General features: G+C 40.1%; 1 protein-coding gene across 1 annotated transcript; it reads left to right on the plus strand.

Annotated features, from left to right (window-relative positions):
* The first annotated feature begins 5148 nt into the window (after positions 1-5148).
* Positions 5149-19501, plus strand: C1H11orf97 (chromosome 1 C11orf97 homolog). The gene is made up of 4 exons (XM_059391764.1): positions 5149-5750; positions 8578-8682; positions 14341-14466; positions 19140-19501. Exons 1-4 carry the CDS (start codon positions 5570-5572, stop codon positions 19142-19144), a joined length of 417 nt encoding a protein of 138 aa, XP_059247747.1. The 5' UTR covers positions 5149-5569; the 3' UTR covers positions 19145-19501.
* Positions 19502-21499: the final 1998 nt, after the last annotated feature.

Genomic DNA, 21499 nt, shown 5'->3' on the forward strand with positions numbered 1-21499 from the left:
ACAATACAAATTTATAAAATAAACATTTAAAAAAGATACTTGACTATTTGGTTAAGTTTCTGACTCTTGATTTGCTCAGGTCACGATCTCAGGCTCTGCGATTGAGCCCTGCTACAGGCTCTGCACTCAGTGGGGAGTCTGTTTAGGACTCTCTCTCTTCCTCTCCCTCTGCTCCTCTCTCCACTCATAGTCTCTCTCCAATTATTAAGTAAATAAAATATTTTAAAATAAAGATAATTGACTATTTAAATAACAATGTTAACAACTTTTACAGAATTTATGACATCTAAAAGTAAAATATATGTCGACAATTATATAATGGCTGAGAGGGGAGAAATGGAAGTTTCTCAAACTATATGTTTTTTAAGCTAGATCTCTTGAAGGTAGTGCATGAAAAGTTGAAGACACATACTGTAAACACTAAAGCAACAACTAAAATAATTTAAAAAAAAGAATTATTGCTAACCTTCATGATAAAAACTCTCAACAGATTAGGAATAGAAGAGAACTTTTTCAACCTGATAAATGACATCTATAAAACCCCAAAACTAACATCATACATAGTGGTGGAAGACTGAATGGTTTCCATCTAAGATCAAGTTAAGATAAGTTTGTTCTCACTGCTTCTATTAAACATTGTACTGGAGGTTCTAGCCAGGGCAAATAGGCAAGAAAATAAAACAAAAGGCATCCAGATTGGAAAATAATTAAAAGTATCGCTATATGCAGACAATATGCTCTTTTTTTTTTTTAATTTTTATTTATTTATTTATTTGACAGACAGATCACAAGTAGGCAGAGAGGCAGGCAAGAGAGAGAGAGGAAGGGAAGCAGGCTCCCTGCTGAGCAGAGAGCCCGATGTGGGGCTCAATCCCAGGACCCTGAGATCATGACTGAGCTGAAGGCAGAGGCTTTAACCCACTGAGCCACCCAGGTGCCCGACAATATGCTCTTATATATAGAAAATCATAAGGAATTCACTGAAAAAACCAATAAGACTTATGAGTTCAGCAACACTCCAGGATATAAAATCAATATACAAGAAATCAATTATATTTCTTTTTTCAAAAAAGATTTATTTGACAGAGAGAGACACAGAGAGAGAGAGAACACAAGCAGGGGAAGTGGGAGATGGAGAAGCAGGCTTCTCGCTGAACAGGGGTGTCAACCCAATTCAATGGAGGAAAATATAGTCTTTTCAACAAATGGTGCTGGGAAAACTGAATATCCACATGCAAAAGAATAAAGTTGGATTCATACATACATCACACTGTAATGTTAATTCAAAATAAACTCAAAATGGTCAAAGACTTAAATATAAGAGTAAAACTATAAAACTCTTAGAAGAAGAAGCTAGTATATGGGGGGCATCTTCATAATGTTGGATTTGGCAATGGTTTCTTGGATGTGATACCAAAGGTATGCATTAAATGAAAAAACAGATAAATGAGACTATGTCAAAATTAAACCTTTTTAAAATCAAAGGACATTATCAATAAAATGAAAAGGCAGCCCATGGAATAGGAGAAAATATTTACAAGTCATACAACTGATAAGATATTAATATTCAAAATATATAAAGAACTCCTACAACTCAACAACAACAAAGAACCCAAAAAGCATTCTTGAATAGATATCTCTTCAAAGAAGATATACAGATGTCTTATAAACATATGGAAAGATGATCAACATCACTGGTCATTGGAGAAATGCAAATCAGAACCACAAAGAGACACCCACTTCACACCAACTAGGATAGCTGGCAATTATTATTAATTTTTTTTAAAAAAGGAAAGTAACCAGTGTTGGTAGGAATTTAGAGAAACTGGAACCCTTGTACATTGCTGTTGGGAATATAAAATGGTGTAACCACTTGAAAAAGTTTGATGGTTCCTTAAAAAGTTAAACATGGAATTGGCATATGATCCAGCAATTCCATTTTAAAATATGAACTCAAAAGAATTGAAAGCAGAAACACAAATAGATAACTTGTATGTCAGTGCTCATTGTGGCATTATTGGAACCTGGCAAAGGTGGAAACAGCCCAAACATCCATCAATAGATGAATAAGAAAATTTGGTATATCCATACAATGGAATACTATTCAACCTTAAAAAAGAATGCAGTTCTTATATGCTATAACATAGCTGAACTTTAAAAACATTGTGCTAAATGGAGTGCCTGGGTGGCTCCATCTGTTAGGCATCAGCTCTTGATTTTGGCTCAGGTCATGATCTCATGGGTTGTCAGATCGAGCTCCATGTTCAGCTTTGTGCTCAGGGGGGAGTCTGCTTGAAAGATTCTCTCCCTCTGCCCCTTCCCCACTCTCTCTCTCTCTCTTTCTCAAATAAATAAATAAGTCCTAAAAAATTATGCTAAGTGAAATAAGCCAGACACAAAACGTAAAATACCATATGATTCCACTTATATGGGGAACCTAAAGCAGTCAAATTCATAGAGACAGGAACTAGAATAGAGGTTATTATCAGGGATTAGGAGAGGGGGAAATGGGGAATTATTGTTTAATGGGTACAGATTTTCTATTTGGGATAATGAAAACGTTCTAGAAATGGAGAGTGGTAATGGCCGTATAGCACTGTGAGTATACTTAATGCCATTGAATTGTATGCTTATAAATGGATAAATTTTATGTGTATTTCACCACAAATTAAAAAAAGCAGTTAGACCCCCAATTTCCCCATTCTGAGCAGCTAGATGACGGAATCCCATCCCAGTAGAAGATTGGGATTAATTCTCTAGGAGGAAGCCAAAAAGAGGTCCTCTAGACCGGAAGGTACAAAGCACAGCTGAGGGCAGGATCACCATACTGAACAGGGGGATTTCATGAATATTTACATCCCGATTTCATGAATATCAACATCCCATGTTGAATCCTGAGTTGACCTCTCCCACTCACTTCCCAGGGCACTGACACCAGACTGACACTCTCCAGCAGGGAGACTAGAAGATTCACTCCATGGAGAATCAGAGCAGTTGAAGAGATAAGAACTTATAATACTGACATCAGGGATTCCATAACTGAATATATGGCAGATCACTCATCAGCAAAACCCCCAGTTAATAACCCCTACCATATACACAGATTCATATTTTCCATGCTACATAAGGCAAGACTGTCAAGGAGCTCCTGAAGATTGAAGAAAGCTACTGAGACCAAAACAAATAGGAATAGGTAATTTGGCAGAAGCAGCAGTTGTACAAGGAGAAAAGAATGCTGGAAATGAAATACATCATTAATATCTTCAGGGACATAAGATATTGTACCCATGATATAAGGCCAACATGTTTTATAGAAAGGAATATTCAGAGAACTTTGAGAAATTAAAAATGTGATAGAAGTGAAAAATAGAATTTAGAAAATAATATTGAGGAATTCTCCTAGAAAACAGTGTCAAAATAGACATAAGATAGGAAAAATAAGCCAGAATATTATAGGACAAATCAAAACTCTAACATACAAATAACAGGAGTTCCAGAAAGAACAGAGAAAAAAAAGAAATTACAATAAAATAATTCAAGGCAAGTTCTCTAAACCAAAGGACATGAATTCTAGATTGAAATGATCTGTTGAGTGTTCAGCAAAATAGATGAAAAACTTATGCATATTGAGATGTATCCTCAGGAAATTTGAGAACAATGAGGACAAAGAGATGATCCTCCACCTTTCTAGAAAGGAAAAAAGAAAAAGAGGCCTGAACCAGGGGCAAGGACTAGAATGGCAGCAGAATTCTCTAGGGTAACACGGGATGCCCAAAGACAGTGATACAATGATCTTAAAATTCCGAGGAAAAATCATTTCCAATGATTTTACCAATGGGTAAAATCAATTTACCCAGCCCAACTTCCACATTAGTAGAGAGTAAAATAAAGACACTCCCATATATCATTTGTCAATGGAGCTAGACTTCACCAAAAATGTAAGTATACCAAGAAAGAGAAAAAAATAGATACACAAATCTAGGGATCCCATGCATGAGAGAGCCATGGTTGCAGAGGGAAATAATCCCTAGACAACAGCTGCACAATCACAGGTCTAGAGAGTGACCAGCCCAGCAAGTTGTTTGTTTTGTTTTGTTTCATTTTTTAAATTTATTTAAGAGAGGGCACGTGTGAGAGAATGCACAAGCTGGAGGGGCAAAGGGAGAGAGAATCTGAAGTAGTCTCCGCCATGAGTGCAGAGCCCCTTAGGGGGCTCATTCTCACCACCCTGAGATCATGACCTGAGCTGAAACCAGGAGACTCATGCTTAACCAACAGAACTGAGCCACCCAAGCACGCCAGCCCAGGACTTTCTAAAAAAAGATAAAATTGGCAGAATTCCTCTCATTTTTAATGTATTAATAGACATATAAGACAGGAATATAAGGAAGAGAGACATATAAGCAAGGAGGAAGGGTTCGGGAATTCATTAGTGATAAGAACATTAAAAGACATGCATATTAAAAACCCAGACAGTTATTAACTCCAGAAAGTTAAAAGGTTATGCAGACAGGAAAAGTGACCATAGGATATTACATAGCTCCACTATGACTAGAGTTCACATAGTGGTAGTAATATTTATATTATATTAGGAGTTTGAGAGGGGCAGTAAGTACACGTGAGGTGAGGATAATGAAGGAGCGCTAAATCTTTTTCTTTCAAAGTAGGAAGTCAATATATGATACCTAAGACTGAAAAACATAAAACATCAAAGCAAACATTTCATTACATGGTTGTAAATTTCACCCTCTTGGGGTGAAAGTGGTTGCTTCTGGGATGAAATGGAGGCAGATGGGGTCCCCTGTATTTGGTTACGAGTTTGTAGAGCTACGACTCTGTAAAATAATGCACACGGGGCCTTCAGGAAATTAACACGCCCTAATTTACTTTTTAATGATGGCAAAAAGAGAACAACAGCAAAGTCATGCTCCAACTAAAGCTGTAGATTTTCCCACTTGCTACTCAAATCAAACTTTTCTGAATTTGATTTTTCTCCTCTGTAAAATTAGTCATTATATATAGATTGAAATAGCTCGTGAATACAAAAGTGCTTGAAAATAAGAGTTGTTTAAAAGCAACGTAATCCAAAAGTTTGGGACCTCAGCATTCATTTATTGGATCACGTTGTAAGTAGCAGGGAGCGGGACACGAGCGCAGCGCTGCGTGGGACTAGCGACCTCACCTTGAACTCACCTGTCTGGTGCCTGCCCTCACCCACCCCTACCTGTGCGGGGTGGCGAGCTGTTCTTGGGCCCTGGGACCTTGGGTAATCTCCTTAGCTTTTCGGAATCTCGGTTTCCCTGCCCGGGAATAGGAAAGCAACTCCTGCGACGCTGGGGTGAGAAACAACCATGAGATTCGGCTGTGTTGGTCGGGAGGTGATGGCAGCCGCGTAACTTCACCGCCGTCCTGGGCGCGCGGGACCCTTGGGGGAGGCGAGCAGAGAGCGTCTGGGGAAACGAGGATCTGCGGTCGCTACGGCAACCCGCGACGCCGGGCGTTCCCAGGCAGCCCGCGGCGGAGCAGAGAAGGCCAGCGGGCCCCGGGCTTCGAGCAAGGCCCCCGCGGCATGAGACGGGAGGAAGCGGCGGTGGTGACCGCGGTGGCGGCGCCGGAGGCGGGCTGCGACGGGGAGCAGCCTCTGCAGCCCGCGGGGCTGGGGCGCGGGGCGCGCGGGGAGCCCGGCAGCGGCGGCGGCGGCGGCGGCGGCGGCGGCGGCGGGGTTGGCCCCCAGGACCCCTGCGGACAGTGTGAGTTCCCCTCCGCTCGCGCACTCTGCCCGCGGAGACGCGGGACGCGTGGAACGCTGGAAAGGGGAACCGGGAGGGGAGATCGGGAGTGCGACTGGCTGAAGGGCTGAAGGGCCTTCTCAAAAGGCTACCTGGGCCCAGGTAGGCCTCCAGCCTGATAGAGCGGCATCGGCCTGGAGGGTATTGAAAGAAAAACGTGTGGGGCGCCTGGGTGGCTCAGTGGTTTGGACTGCTGCCTTCGGCTCCGGTCATGATCTCGGGGTCCTGGGATCGAACCCCGCATCGGGCTCTCTGCTCCGCAGGGATCCTGCTTCCCTCTCTCTCTCTCTCTCTGCCTGCCTCTCTGCCTACTTGTGATCTCTGTCTGTCAAATAAATAAATAAAATCTTAAAAAAAAAAAAAGAAAGAAAGAAAGAAAAACGTGTGAATGTAGTTGTAAATATCTGTACGAAATTTATATATAATAAAATATAAAATGTATAAACGTTTGTAATATGGATATATGGATATATATACATACGCATTCAGTATCCTCAGGGTGGGCATTCTGCCTCCCACAAATACACTTTATAAAATGCCTTGCTGAGATGCAGCTACACTGTGGCTACGACAACTTCCTACTCTGGCTAGTTTAGTACCTTGGGTTGGGGAGAGTTAGGTAGGCATGACTTTTAATTTGTATGAATAGTTTTGTGAGAGTCACTTTGCTCAACTATAGAATAGGAATAATTATACATGCCCATAGAGTCATTTTGAGAAAGAGAAATAATAAATGTAATATACTAATAATATATGTATAGTAGCATTCAATAGATTACAGCAGTTATTACCAGCTCTTAACAAAAAAAAAACCAGTTTAATCTGGAATAATATTGTTCTTAGTAGTTCTCAACACTTAGTAATTACTGTTCCTCATTAGCTATACTCACAAGCCATCTGTTGGCTAACCCACTCAAAATGTTGGTGAAGATCAACATAGGCTGCTATGTTAGAGTTTGTAGAAGTTTTTTCTTTTTTCCCCTCTTCTCTCCTTACTTTTCTTGCCTTCCTTCCTCTCTCTCTTCCTTCCTTCTCTCCTTCCTTCCTCAATTCCATCCTTTTTTCTTTCCTTTTTGGAATGGGGAATATTTGCTTATACTAAGCTCTTTGCTGTTCTAATTTTTCTCGGTTCCTCAAAACCTTTAGTGATTTCCTCTGTAAATTCTTGTAGCAGCAGGGCTGAAATTCGTCAAGAGACTGAACTTAGAGCAGGCGATCTCATCTGTTCTACTGAGCTATGACAGAATTTTCTTCCCTCTTAGCCATGTTTCTTTTTTTTAAAAAAGATTTTATTTATTTATTTATTTGACAGAAATCACAAGTAGACAGAGAGGCAGGCAGAGAGAGAGAGGGAAGCAGGCTCCCTCCTGAGCAGAGAGCCCAATGCGGGACTCGATCCCCGGACCCTGAGATCATGACCTGAGCCGAAGGCAGCAGCTTAACCCACTGAGCCACCCAGGTGCCCCTCTTAGCCATGTTTCTTAAAACTTTTCTATCTTACGATCAAAGCTAACTCCCACCTTACATTCATATGACTCCTAAGTTTTGGGAAACAAAAATGAGAGGCAGAAAGTATCTAATTCTACCTTGTTCATATCTGAGGGTGTGTTTGAGTCTTCATGACCAGGAGTGACCCAGGACCACAACCAGAGGCAGTGGTCTCTTACCCTGTTTGGGCCAGTCCATACACAAGTCAAATCTATTCAGCTGTGTTCTTTATTGGTTAGTCTGGGAAAAATGATCACATCTGAAATAGCTAACATCTTGGGTTGGTTAGGTTTTCCATGGTTCCTTGCACTGAGCTTTTGAGTGCCAAGATTAGAAATACTGGTTCCCTGACATTCACAAGGCTGCATTCACCAGATTCTGTCCTAGGATTCTGATGAGCTGATCAGAAAACTTCCCTGCTATATCGTATTTATGGTCTGATAAGGAAGACATAGATTCAAGTAATAGTTACATAAATAGGGGCATATCAAGCAAATGAAGCCATTTATAAATTGCAATAAATGAAATGAAAGAAAAAAAGAGAGTCTTATGCAAAAAAAGTATCCAGGTACGTTGTACAGTCAGGGAAAGCATCCCCAAAGAACTGAGCTTTAAGCCTACACTGGAAATTTGAGTAGAAGTTACCCAGGCAAAAATATTAGGAGAAAGGCAGTTCAGGCACAAAATAGAATGTACATAGGCTTTGGTGTGGGAAAGAACAGAGGGCCAACAATGGAGTGAGATATTGCTAAGGTACTTAGAACAAATAAGCTGGTCCTCTACAGTAGCAGTGATGTCCTACAGGGCCAGGCTTAGAGGCTAGGAAAAAGTCATATGTCCATAAGCAATTCACTACTACAGCTCACATTTACCTCTCAAAATGATGATTAAATAAGACTGAGGTTGTCCTGTGTTATGTAGCAGGATTGTAAGCTCCATAGGCGTATCTGTCTTATTCATTGCTTGTCCTCTGCCCCTAGCCCAATGCCTGGCACTGAGTAGGTCTTTAATAAGGATTTATTGAATAATTGAGTTTTCTTGAAGCTAAGGAAGAAAACTCCCTATATTTCTTTCTAAAACCTAAAAGAGGTGCTGAAACTTAACCACAAAAGTTCAGGAATTATGTGAAAGTATAAGGTCCCAAAAGAACCAAAAAGGGATCTTTTCAAAATAGAGTCTTAGGGTGAATCAGCTGTATGGATGCATGTATCTTTTTGAGAAATAATGATTCATGTAGGTATAATGGAAAGTTTGGTATAATATTTATGATGAATAATCAATTTTATTAATGTGTTTACAGGGAAGAAATTCTTGTATTCTGAGCCACATAAGAGAATTAAGGAAGTACTAGAAGAAGAACTGTATATTAAAAGAGATGAATGCCACATTAAAAATCCACCTGCAGGTAATCTCTGTGACAGACAAAGTGTACTTATGAAATCAATACGAAATTACCTATTTAATGGTAGAGTGATTATTTTATTTATTACAAAACCATGGCTATCAAAAGAAAAATGGATCCTTGGGAAATTCTTGAATTAATTTCACACTTATTTTGCCTGTGTCCAAATAAGCTTATTTTTACAAAAAAAATTGCCTAAGTATCAATATCTACATTGCTGTCCCACATTTTTGGCGGAGTTATTTCTATTTAATGAGAAGTAGAATTTTTTCCAAGAAAAGCACAGTAACATCTTTAATCTTTATCAATATGAGTGTGACCAAGAACAGTGGTTCCCAGAGTTTAGATTTCATCAGAATTACCCAGGAATCTGTTCAAAGCAGGCTGCTGGTACCCATCTCTAGAGTTCCTGGCTCAGTAATTCCTGGGTAGGAGGTCAGCAATTTGCATTTCTACCAAGTTTCCAGTAGATTTTGGGGCTGATGGGCCAGGAACTCGATTTGAAGATCACTGACCCAGAAGAATCAAAGTCATTTACATAGGTCAAATCATCCAAGGATTTTACTGTACATACATATAGTTTATGGGTTATCTCTCTAGGCATTGATAGTTCATTTGAGAAGACATGCTCTAAAAGCCCAGAATCCCTCACAGACTCTTTTTTTTTTTTTTTTTAAATAGGCTCCACACTGTGGAGCCCAATGCAGGACTTGAACTCACAACCCTGAGACCAAAACCCACACTGAAGTCAAGAGTCAGAGGCTTAAAGGACTGAGCCACTATTCCCCTAGTGGTTAGAAAAAATTTGAAGTCTCGTGCTATTCTATTCTGGGGTTTCTTTCATTTATACACTTAAAATTTTTATAACTTATATAACAGTTAGATTTTTATTTATTTGACAGATAGAGATCACAAGTAGGCAGAGAGGCAGGCAGAGAGAGAGAGAGAGGAGGAAGCAGGCTCCCTGCTGAGCAGAGAGCCCGATGCGGGACTCGATCCCAGGACCCTGAGATCATGACCTGAGCCGAAGGCAGCGGCTTAACCCACTGAGCCACCCAGGCACCCAATGATGTATTATTCTTATTGGATGCATTTAACTGTGAGATAATCTAAGTGATTATAAAAATCCATTTTTCTAAGCAACCTTTTTAAATGTCCTTCATGTAAAATGGAAATGCTTGGGCTGCGTTCTCATAATCTCCACCAGAGGTCGCACAGAGGTGCTCTTTTAGCCTAGAAAATCCTTCAAAGCTGAGAGTGGATTCTGTAAGGTTAAATTTTAAAGGGGCTTTACTTACGGAAAACAAGCTACTGATTTGTTTTTCTTTTTCTGTTCTTAAAAAAAATTAAAATGGCCGGACGCCCCGTGCGCTTGGTACAACAGGAATCCAGCCTCTAGAGGGGGTGCCATGCCTTCTGCTTACTCTCCGGGCATTGGCAGCTCTGGGTGAGCCACTGAACTTTCTATTGCAGGATTTTCTTGTGACATACTCCTTTAAATATATGCTGAGAGCTGGGGCTTCATATACGCTGAGAGCTGGGGCTTCTCTTTCTGGGGAACACAGCTTGTCACATACATGCAGAATTCTGCATAAAAATTTTAGGGACTTGTATGGCTCCGACAGCCTCGCTTCCTGGATGTCAAGGCTAAGTACACTAGACCCATTGTCTCCACTTCTCCACTTCTTGTTTACTCTTTCACCCATTGCAAATAGGCTTTGGTTTCCATGAGCCTGTTCTTTTCCATGAAACTGTTCTTTTCCAGATGGTGAATGACCTTCTCTTGAAGGTCAAATCCAATGATCTTGAGAGTCTAATACAATCCAGAAACTCATCAAACTCAACTTCTCTGTATCCCCTGACATATCCTTCCCTTTGGGAGCACTTTAGCCTGGAGGTCAGCATTGTTCAGCCTCCCGGTTTTGCTGGTATGACTCCCCATCGTCTTTGCTGGCTCTCTCTCCTCCTCACCTCTAAACTTTTCGAAGCTCAGCCATAGGTCCTTCTCTCCATCTATATTCACTCCCTGAGTGATCACATCTAGTCCTGTGTGCCAATGGCTAAAATTTCTCTCTCTAGCCTCTGCTTTCCCTATCGAATCCCAAAAGCCTGTTTAACTTCCCACCTGTGTGTCTACTAGGTCTCTTGCACTGAACATGTCCAGAATGGAACTCTATTCTATACCACTCTTCAACAGCTTTTTCTCATCTCAGGAAATGGCATCGCCATTCACTCTGTTGCTTACACCAAACACTTGAAAGTCAAATCTTCATACTTCAGATCCAGTCCTCAGCTCATCCTATTGAATCTGAATGGAAATACATTGCAAAGCTGCCCAACTAAAGCCTTGTCCAAGCCGCCATCATCACTTACAAGCTCAGTAGTAGCATCCTCTAGCACCTTCTACTGCTGTCCCCACAGTGCATTCTCTGCAGAGAACCCAAAAGGATCTCTTACAACATAAGTCATTGTCCACCACCTCCATGTTCAAGACCCTCCAATGGCTCCTTATGATTCTTAGGCTAGATTTCAGGCCCCTTGTATGGTCTGCTCACCTTTCTGAACTCAGCTCCCACACTTTCCCACTTCACTTTAGCCATACGGCTTTCCTTGATGTTCTGGATCATACCAAACCCATTTTCACCTCAGAAACTTTGAACTTCCCCTAAACCATCAATTGTCTTTTTCCCTCTTCCTTCAAGTTTCAGCTGAAATGCCACCTTCTCAGAAGTAACCTCTCTACCAGGTTAAAGTAGAAACTACCTACTCTCTCAATTACTCTCTAATCTTTTATACAACTTTCTTCTTTCTGCTTTTTAAAAATCACCTCCTGAAGTTACATATGTGTCTGTAAATTCTTTTTTTTAAAGATTTTATTTATTTATTTGACAGATAGAGATCACAAGTAGGCAGAGAGGCAGGCAGAGAGAGAAGGGGAAGCAGGCTCCCTGCTGAGCAGAGAGCCTGATGTGGGGCTCGATCCCAGGACCCTGGGATCATGCCCTGAGCCGAAGGCAGAGGCTTTAACCCACTGAGCCACCTAGGCACCCGTGTCTGTATATTCTTTATTGACTATCTGTCCCACAAGAACATAAGATGCATGAGGACAGGGTCTTTATTTTGCTTACTACAAATCCTCATGAAAGCTGTGTGATACAGGCAGCTGCTTAACCCACTGAGCCACCCAGGCGTCCCCCAAACTTTGTAAGGTTTTGACAGAAGGAGACTGTGGAGTCTTCCTTGAAGGTCTTTGAGGGTGGGGGAAGAAACAAGCTTGGCCAGATACCTTCAGCTACTTCGTTCAGGAGTGGGGAGGGAGAGGCAAGTATTGACATTCCACGTGGTCAATCAGCTCATCGAAACAGAATCTGAGTCTGTGCTTGGGACAGGAAAATCATTGTCCTTGTAAAAATAATAGCTACCATTTACTGAGTGCAAAGAACTGTAAATCTATTTCATCCAAATCCTGTAATAATTCTTCGAGCTAGACATTATCCCCATTTCAAAGTTGAGGAAACAGAGACACATTGGGTTCACTAACTTATCCAAAGCCATATTACTGGCAGGTGATGAAGCAAAGATAGAAACCCAGATTCCTTCTAAACCCAAACACCGTGCCCCTAATCACTACAGGGTCCAGAATCTTTAGGGAAGAATCAGACGTTAGCGTGAATATCAGTAGGCAACCTCGGATCTGTGGATATTATATTTGGGCGTTATAATTTGGGTATTATAATTTGCAGCTTCAGAAATGGTAAAAACAACATATTTAACTAACTTGAATAACCTTACTTGAGCTGGGTCACTGTTTTTCACAAGACAGATTTTTCACCAGAGGCTTGTTGACTGACTCTCAAGTGCTTTTAAGATATGGAGGACACTTGGGTGCAAATCAGATCACTAAGACAGTACTTACTAAATGGCATCAGGAGTTAAGATGACGATTTGCTTTGTTTCAGTGAGTAGACATTGCATCTGGAATATTAGTCTATGGTGTTTCCAGTGAGCTTGTTGTTTTCATTCAAGGGGCGATTAAGTAGCATCTAGGTCAATTTTTTAGAAGATTGTTGTAAGTATTTGCTAAATTAATATGGTAACTTTGGGCTATATTATCTTTGGATATTTGTATTTGGATGAATTAAATCAGAAGCAGATAGGGCAGACCCCATGAAGTGTCTGTATTAACTAGTCTATTTTCAATCCTTTTGTGTGTCGGTGTATGTGTTTCTATATTGACTTCTCACCTCTGTCTTCAGGGGCCAGCTAAATGATCTAATAGCACTATAGAGTTTTTTTTTTTTTTTTTTTGCACATTATTTATTTATTTATTTATTTATTTATTTTTAACATTTTTTTCAAATTTTTTATTTTTTATAAACATATATTTTTATCCCCAGGGGTACAGGTCTGTGAATCACCAGGTTTACACACTTCACAGCACTCACCAAAGCACATACCCTCCCCAATGTCCATAATCCCACCCCCTTCTCCCAACCTCCCTCCCCCCAGCAACCCTCAGTTTGTTTTGTGAGATTAAGAGTCACTTATGGTTTGTCTTCCTCCTAATTCCATCTTGTTTCATTGATTCTTCTTCTATCCACTTAAGCCCCCATGTTGCATCACCACTTCCTCATATCAGGGAGATCATATGATAGTTGTCTTTCTCCGCTTGACTTATTTCGCTAAGCATGATACGCTCTAGTTCCATCCATGTTGTCGCAAATGGCAAGATTTCATTTCTTTTGATGGCTGCATAGTATTCCATTGTGTATATATACCACATCTTCTTGATCCATTCATCTGTTGATGGACATCTAGGTTCTTTCCATAGTTTGGCTATTGTGGACATTGCTGCTATAAACATTCGGGTGCACGTGCCCCTTTGGATCACTACGTTTGTATCTTTAGGGTAAATACCCAGTAGTGCTATTGCTGGGTCATAGGGCAGTTCTATTTTCAACATTTTGAGGAACCTCCATGCTGTTTTCCAGAGTGATTGCACCAGCTTGCATTCCCACCAACAGTGTAGGAGGGTTCCCTTTTCTCTGCATCCTCGCCAGCATCTGTCATTTCCTGATTTGTTGATTTTAGCCATTCTGACTGGTGTGAGGTGATACCTCATTGTGGTTTTGATTTGTATTTCCCAGATGCCCAGTGATATGGAGCACTTTTTCATGTGTCTGTTGGCCATCTGGATGTCTTCTTTGCAGAAATGTCTGTTCATGTCCTCTGCCCATTTCTTGATTGGATTATTTGTTCTTTGGGTGTTGAGTTTGCTAAGTTCTTTATAGATTCTGGACACTAGTCCTTTATCTGATATGTCGTTTGCAAATATCTTCTCCCATTCTGTCAGTTGTCTTTTGATTTTATTAACTGTTTCCTTTGCTGTGCAAAAGCTTTTGATCTTGATGAAATCCCAATAGTTCATTTTTGCCCTTGCTTCCCAGCACTGTAGAGGTTTAACTGCCTATGAGAGTAATTGAATGACCTGGAATAAGAGATGAAACAAATACTAAAGACCTTGGGTAGTTTGATTAATCAAACAAAATTAAGCTCCAACCAAATGGCTGCAAAGATAATCATCGAGTAAATACTTCTAAAAGATGTCCTAAAAAGAAACCCAGCTAATAATTGTCATCTTGCTTCTGAAAATATTGACAGTGGCCCTGGAAGGGATTTGGAGCATTAAAAGAAATCTCCCGTTGGGAGGCTTGAAGCTGGGACCTACGAGCAGAAACAGTTTGCTGCCGCAAGCCAAGTACTATTCAAGGCACGGAGGGCTGAGAAGTAAGATCCTGATACTCTTGACTTCTGCTGAAAGCCCCAAGTGTGCTGATTAGTTCACAGCTCAGTGGTGGATGCTTTATTTCAAGTTTTTTTTTTTAATGATTTTATTTATTTATTTGAGAGACAGAGAGAGAGAGAGAGATCATGAGAGGAAAGAGATCAGGGGGAGAAGAAGACTCCCTGCCGAGCAGGGAGTCTGATGTGGGACTCGATCCCAGGACTCCAGGATCAAGACCTGAGCCGAAGGCAGTCGCTTAACCAACTGAGCCACCCAGGCGCCCCTATTTCAAGTTTTCAATCAAGATGCAATCTTTTTCTTTTTTTTTTTTTTTTAAGATTTTTATTTATTTCTTTGACAAAGAGAGACACAGCGAGAGAGGGAACACAAGCAGGGGGAGTGGGATGGGAAGAAGCAAGGCTCCCACTGAGCAGGCAGACCGAAGCAGGACTCGATCCCAGAACCCTGGGATCATGACCTGAGCTGAACGCAGATGCTTAAAAGACTAAGCTACCGAGGCACACCCCCACCTTTTTTTTTTTTTTTTAAGATTTTATTTATTTATTTGAGAGAGAGCACAGACAGAGAGGGAGAAGCAGACTCCCCACTGAGCAGAGAGCCTGACCTGAGGCTTGATCCCAGGACCCTGAGATCATGACCTGAGATGAAGGCAGAGCCTTAATTGACAGAGCTCCCCAGGCACCCTGAAATGCAATCTTGTTTTGATTTGCTTCTCCTGAGTTACTTTTGGCTTAGCCACACTACCCCATTATGGAACTTAAACAGTTAATAGTTAAGCTGGGCAAATCCCCCCATGGATACAATAGAAGTTCATACTCTTGAGTTACACTGGACTCTACTTTTTTTTTTTTTTTTAAAGATTTTATTTATTTACTTGAGAGAGAGACAGTGAGAGAGAGCATGAATGAGGAGAAGGTCAGAGAGAGAAGCAGACTCCCCATGGAGCTGGAGCCCGATGCGGGACTCGATCCCGGGACTCCAGGATCATGACCTGAGCCGAAGGCAGTCGTCCAACCAACTGAGCCACCCAGGTGTCCCTGGACTCTACTTTTTATGCACGAAGCCTTTCTGGCACACAGCCAGCCTGGGTGGACTTTCTGGCACACAGCCAGCCTGGGTCGGGAGGAATCTTGCACTGTCCCCTTTTTTCCAGATCTTTGCTTCACGGTGGAAATGAGGAAAGGGAGATAAGGGAATTAAGGAAGAATCAGGCAACTACTTTGCCTGGCTCCCCGAGTTTTTCCCTATTTAACATAAAGGCCACCCAGGTGGGCCTGACTCACTGGTCCTCACAGACATAAAGGTTGGAGCAAAATATTACTAACCACTCACTATCATAACCAGTGTTTGCCTGGAAATTGATGGTAGAATGTGGAGAACGTGGGCATCTTGGCATCTTGGCATGGAAACACCAGCAGTGTCCAGATACCCTAGGGACCTGAAATAGGGTATATGAATCCTAAAACTAGTTCTGCAATTAGGAGGTCACCCTAGGATGAGAAGAGAGAAGTGGGTAAATGCCACCCATGGTTGGGTAATTTCACCCAAGAATTGACTCGTAATAGCAAATGCTGTATCACACTTATTTTTCTAGATTCTTCATGTGTAACCTTCACTTTAATCTTAACAAGAATCATGTGAAACAGGTAGAATTCAGTTTTTTAGATTAGGAAATGGAGGCACAGCATGGCTGAATAATTGACTGAGAGCCACTCAGCCCATGAGTGGACCTTCTGAGATTGGAACCCAGACAGCCAGTCTCCAGTGGCTTTTAACCACTGATAGGATTGCCTCTATGAGCCAAACCGTGCCCAAGAGTTGGGGGGTCTGCTGAACCTAGAGTGGGGTGAGAGCACAGAAAAAGTGCCACAAAGGAGAAGGGTCTCCTGGGAGGCAGCCTCTAAGATCTGAATTCAGTAGGGAGAAAATATAGTCACTGAGAGACTGAGTAACATGGTGAAAGAAAGAAAACAAAACAAAACAAAACAAAAATTTGTTACCAGAGGGATACATGTAGCAAAAAGGAACCAGTATGGAGATTTGGGGTCTATGATAAAGTAGTAGAAGCCACCATTTACCATGTGCCGCGCACAACACTCAGTGTTTCATGTAATATGTAATTCACATGATCGCATAAGATGGGAGTTTTAATCTCCATTTTCCCAGTGAGGAAACTGAGGCACAGAAACATTACATTACTCAAGATCCTGTGTCCAGGAGGTGGTGAGAGCAGAACAATAAACCTGTGTGCTGCTGGCTTCTGAGATGATTCTCTTAATTTCCAGTAACTTCTAGTCACTGGACAACAAGGGCGGAACCAGTGGGGGTGATAGTTAAACCCACACAAAGGCCAGGGCTGAGGGGACGTGGGGTTAGAATGATCCTGGGAGATGACTAAACTCAAAATCCACAAAGAGAGCAGTGTCCTGAAGTAATGGTTGATTCAACTCAAGTCTGGGCCTCTTGCCCATTGGGGGCTGTTTATTTCAACTTTCCACCCAATTTGTCAGGTTCTAATTATAGTGTGTAAATCCATCAATCCAAGATAACTCCCAAAGTTATTTATTTTTAAAATGAATGATTTTCTAAATGCCATATTATAAAACTGGTTTGAAGAACAAATTACCTTCATGTGAAGACATTAAAGTCTAATTGATGACTGAATTCATCAGGTGTGAACATATGATTTTTTAAAAATGTGTGTTTGACTTTGACCATAATTGCATTATTTTCACCCATACAGTGTAGGAGAGACTTGTTCATTGCTCCCACTCATTTTTACTCACCCACAGTAACTTCTTAGCAGCCTCCAGGCCTCTATCTACAGCCCATGTCAAGCACTTACAGTGATCATGTTATAAACTTTTTTTTGAGAGAGAGAGAGAACATAGGCGTGTGAGTGGTGGGGGCTAGGGAGAAGGGAAGAGAGGATTTTAAGCAGACTCCACACACAGCATGGGGCTGACACAGGGCTTGATCTCACGACCCTGAGATCATGACCTGAGCTGAAACCAAGAGTGGGACGCTTAACCAACTGAGACACCCAGGTGCCCCAACAGTGATCATGTTATAATATATAACTGCTATGGTTATGTATCTTAGCTTCGTATCTGTTAGTTATCAGCTACATTTTGCTGTATGAACTCCTACCATATGCTATACCAATCACAACTGATCAATCTACATGAATCAGACTGATAATGAAGAATTAGACTTTTCTCGTTATCAATAAAAAAGGTAGATGAGAGGCACAGAAATACCGTAGATGAACACATTCCACAGAGAATTTTACAACATTCATCAGCAGTAATTCATACATGATCAGAAACTCTAGGAAAGCATGAACTGTGTCTCTTTCATTCACCACCATGAACGTAGCATGGTGCCTGGCCGAGCAGGAACTTGGTCACTTGTTGTCATGAGAAGGACCAATGAATGAGGAACCAAGGAGCGTATGTTGGATGCCTACTATACCTTCAGAGTCGTCTTGCTGCTGACCCACATAAATCTCTCCCTCCCCAGAAGTATAAGGCTTTCCCTACCCAAGTCTGCTAAATGAAACAGAATGTAAACAATAGAGGGAAAAGCAATGGAACCTATTGATTTTAGTGTGTCAGTCGTGAAAAGTTGCATATATTGTACATACACCTTAGAACTGTTTCTTTCAAAAACAGATTTTCCATAGATTACCATAGTTCCAGGAACTTCCATAAGATATACTTCCTTTAGATAACTCAGCCAATCCTCAGGCCATCTTTTTCCTATTCACTTTAGCTTTTTTTCCCTCTTTCTCATGAATAGCATGGTCATTGTAGTTATGACTCTCCTGACATTTAAAACACATTATTTAAAATTTAAATTTTAAATAAGTTAAATAATTATTAAATTAAATTTTAAATAAAATAATTTAAAATTTAGAATCATAATCATCTAATTTTAGTTCTAAAACATGATTCTCTTAGAAACTACAAAGCAGCCACTGTCTTCATCATACTAATAAGTTTTATTCCTTTCCTTCTGTCATCTCCTTCTTCTGTGGCATATAATACAACTACTAAAGAAGTTGTCTAGCCCAGTATTTCTCAAGCTTTTATGGGTCTGTAAATGACATGGTATCTTATTAAAATTCAGATTCTGATATAGTAGGTGTCAGGTAGGGTCCAGGGTTTTGCATTTTTTTTTTTAAAGCTCTATTTACTTATTGGAGAGAGCATGTGCACATACACATGTATACAAGTGGGGGAAGGTCGGAGGGCAAGGAGGAGGGGGACTCTCAAGTAGATTCCCTGCTAAGTGTGGAGCCTGACACAGGACTTGATCTCACAATCCATGAGATCAGGACCTGAGCTGAAATCAGTGTTTAACCAACTGAGCCACCCAGGATCCCTTAGGATTCTGCATTTCTAACCAGCTCCCAGGTGATGCCAGTGTTATTGGTCAGGACACTGTACTCTGAGCAATGAGGGTCTGGAAGACCGAGCAGTGGGTTCTTTAGTTACCTGGATCACATGGGTGTGGTTGTTATATTCTGCTCTACCAGATGAAGTGCTGTTGGGAACATTAAGTCAAATTAAGATTAAAATGGGATTGGGATTAAAGAGCATTTCACTAAAGTAAAAATTTACTGATTTTTTCACTATTTTCTTTACTCTAGGATAAGATGAATACGTTTTTTCCATCAAGAAGACACTTCCTCCACCTGATGTCTGAAAAATAGAGAACCCAAGCTTGTTTCACAGTTTAAGATGTATAACAAAATCTATATTCTTATTGTTGGTAATTAATTCCAATCTATAAATTAACCCAAGGCAAGGAAGGACTAATGGCAAAATTTGCTAAGCGTCTGGAAACAATGAAGAAGAATATTATACTTACCTTTAGTTGGCACATTTGAAATACACTGGGTTTCTAGTCAGGTTATTTTATTAAATATGTGAAACATGATAAAAATGAAGGCATGTTTATTGAGTCTTTACTTGAAGGTAAGCATTATAAACCTTAACCCTTCACTCTAGTATAATTATGCTCATCCATTGAAAGAAACAAAACAAAACAAATAGAGGTGCCTGGCTGGCTTAGTCGGTAGAGCATTCAGCTCTTGCTCTCAGGGTTGTGAGTCCGAGTTCAAGATTGGGTGTGGAGCCTACTTAATTAAAACAATAACTGTTTATTTATAAATGTATTTATTTACAAATAAATTAGTAAAAGAAAAATGTGGATGAAAGTCTCTAACTCAGAGACAACCATTTCAATGCTAGTTTTGGTAGAGCTCATCATTTCTCTAGAATCTGTCCACTGAATAGTAGGGACCCAGGAAATTTATGGAGATCTAAAAAAGGATTTTACTAATACTATGGAGCTAAAAAGAGGTTAAAAGGAAGAGGGGAAAAAATTCTCTCCTACCCCTTGTCAAAAGTAATATATGTGCAAAGAAATATAAAACAAAGAAATATAAAGAGAAAAATATCTAAAATTTAATTCCCAGAAATAACCATTGATAACACATTGATGTTTTTATTCTTTTTTCCTGTGCATGTTTTATTTTACATGTTCGAAATCACTCTGTAGAATATATATATTTATTATTCCTTTTAAGGTAACATCATACAACTTCCCATTCATTAAAATAGAACTTTTTTGGTGGGGGGGTTGGAGTAGAGTTGGTACACAATGTTACATTAGTTTCAGGTGTACAGAATAGTGATTGGACAACTCTATACATTATGCTATGCTCACTACAAATGTAGCTACAATCTGTCACAATGCAACAGTGTTACAATACCACTGGCTATATTTTCTATCCTGTACTTTCACCCTGTTACTTATTTATTCCATAACTAGAAGCCTCTACCTCCCATTCCCCTTCACCCATTTTGCCCATCCTCCCCTCCGGCAACCACTTGTTTATTCTCTGTATTTACAGGTTTATTTTTGCTTTGTTTATTTCTTTTTTAGATTCCACATAACAGTGAAATCATACAGTATTTGTCTTCTCTAATTTATTTTACTTAACATAATATCCTCTAGGTCCATCTCCGTTGTCACAATGACAAGATCTCATTCTTCTTTATGACCGAGTAATTTTTCATTGTATATATACACACCACGTCTTCTTTATCCATTCATCTGCCAGTGGACACTTAGGTTGCTTCTATATCTTGGTTATTGTAAATAATTCTGCAATAAACAAGGAGTGCGTAGATCTTTTCAAATTAGTGTTTTCTAAAATATAACTTTATATAATTACATTTAAAAATCATAGATCCTAAATTTTTGTGTCTATCACTCTATTGTTTGGACATTTAGGTTTTTTCAGTTTTTCATTTTATATATAAATGTTGTAATAATTACTCATGTCCTCTTAAAAAATTCTTTTTCCCTTTATCCTAATTTTATACCTTCATTTTCCTTCCTTTCTAGGCTAAGTTCATCTTAAAACTTTTTTCAGTTCTCATTTCTCAAGTTAATTTCTCAGTTTTAATGTAATAAATCAAATCAAGTCAACAAACATTTGTTGACTAGGTATGTCCCTTCCCTACTTAAAAATATTTACACTGTGAAATAGTCAATAATCTTTTGAGTCAAGATTCAAACTTTTCCAGATTTAATATAAACATTTCCAGTTAATAAATGCACACTACAGGAGATCCTACATGTCAACCAATTCCAGCTACCACCATGTTTATGGAACTCTCTCACCACTGCCTACTTAAAAAGGGTGCTGTGGGCCAGTGGCTAAAATTGGACAGACTAAATTTTAAATTAGTCAAGAAATATAACACCCCAAACTACCTGACATTGGGTAAAGCCTTCACTACTCTTATAAATCTAAAATCTCAACCTTCTAAAAATTCTTGCTATCACCTTTTTTGCATGTTTATTAGGATACCACACCAAAAGTATAGTGGGTAGGGAGTACGACTTGTTTTCATCTGTTGAAATGACGTCTTGTTTGCACTTGAACTCCCAGTGTGGCTTTCAAACTCATACACAGGGATTTCCTTCCTCATTTCC

This window comes from Mustela nigripes, chromosome 1 (assembly GCF_022355385.1).
Source record: "Mustela nigripes isolate SB6536 chromosome 1, MUSNIG.SB6536, whole genome shotgun sequence".
Classification (NCBI taxonomy): Eukaryota; Metazoa; Chordata; class Mammalia; order Carnivora; family Mustelidae; genus Mustela; species Mustela nigripes.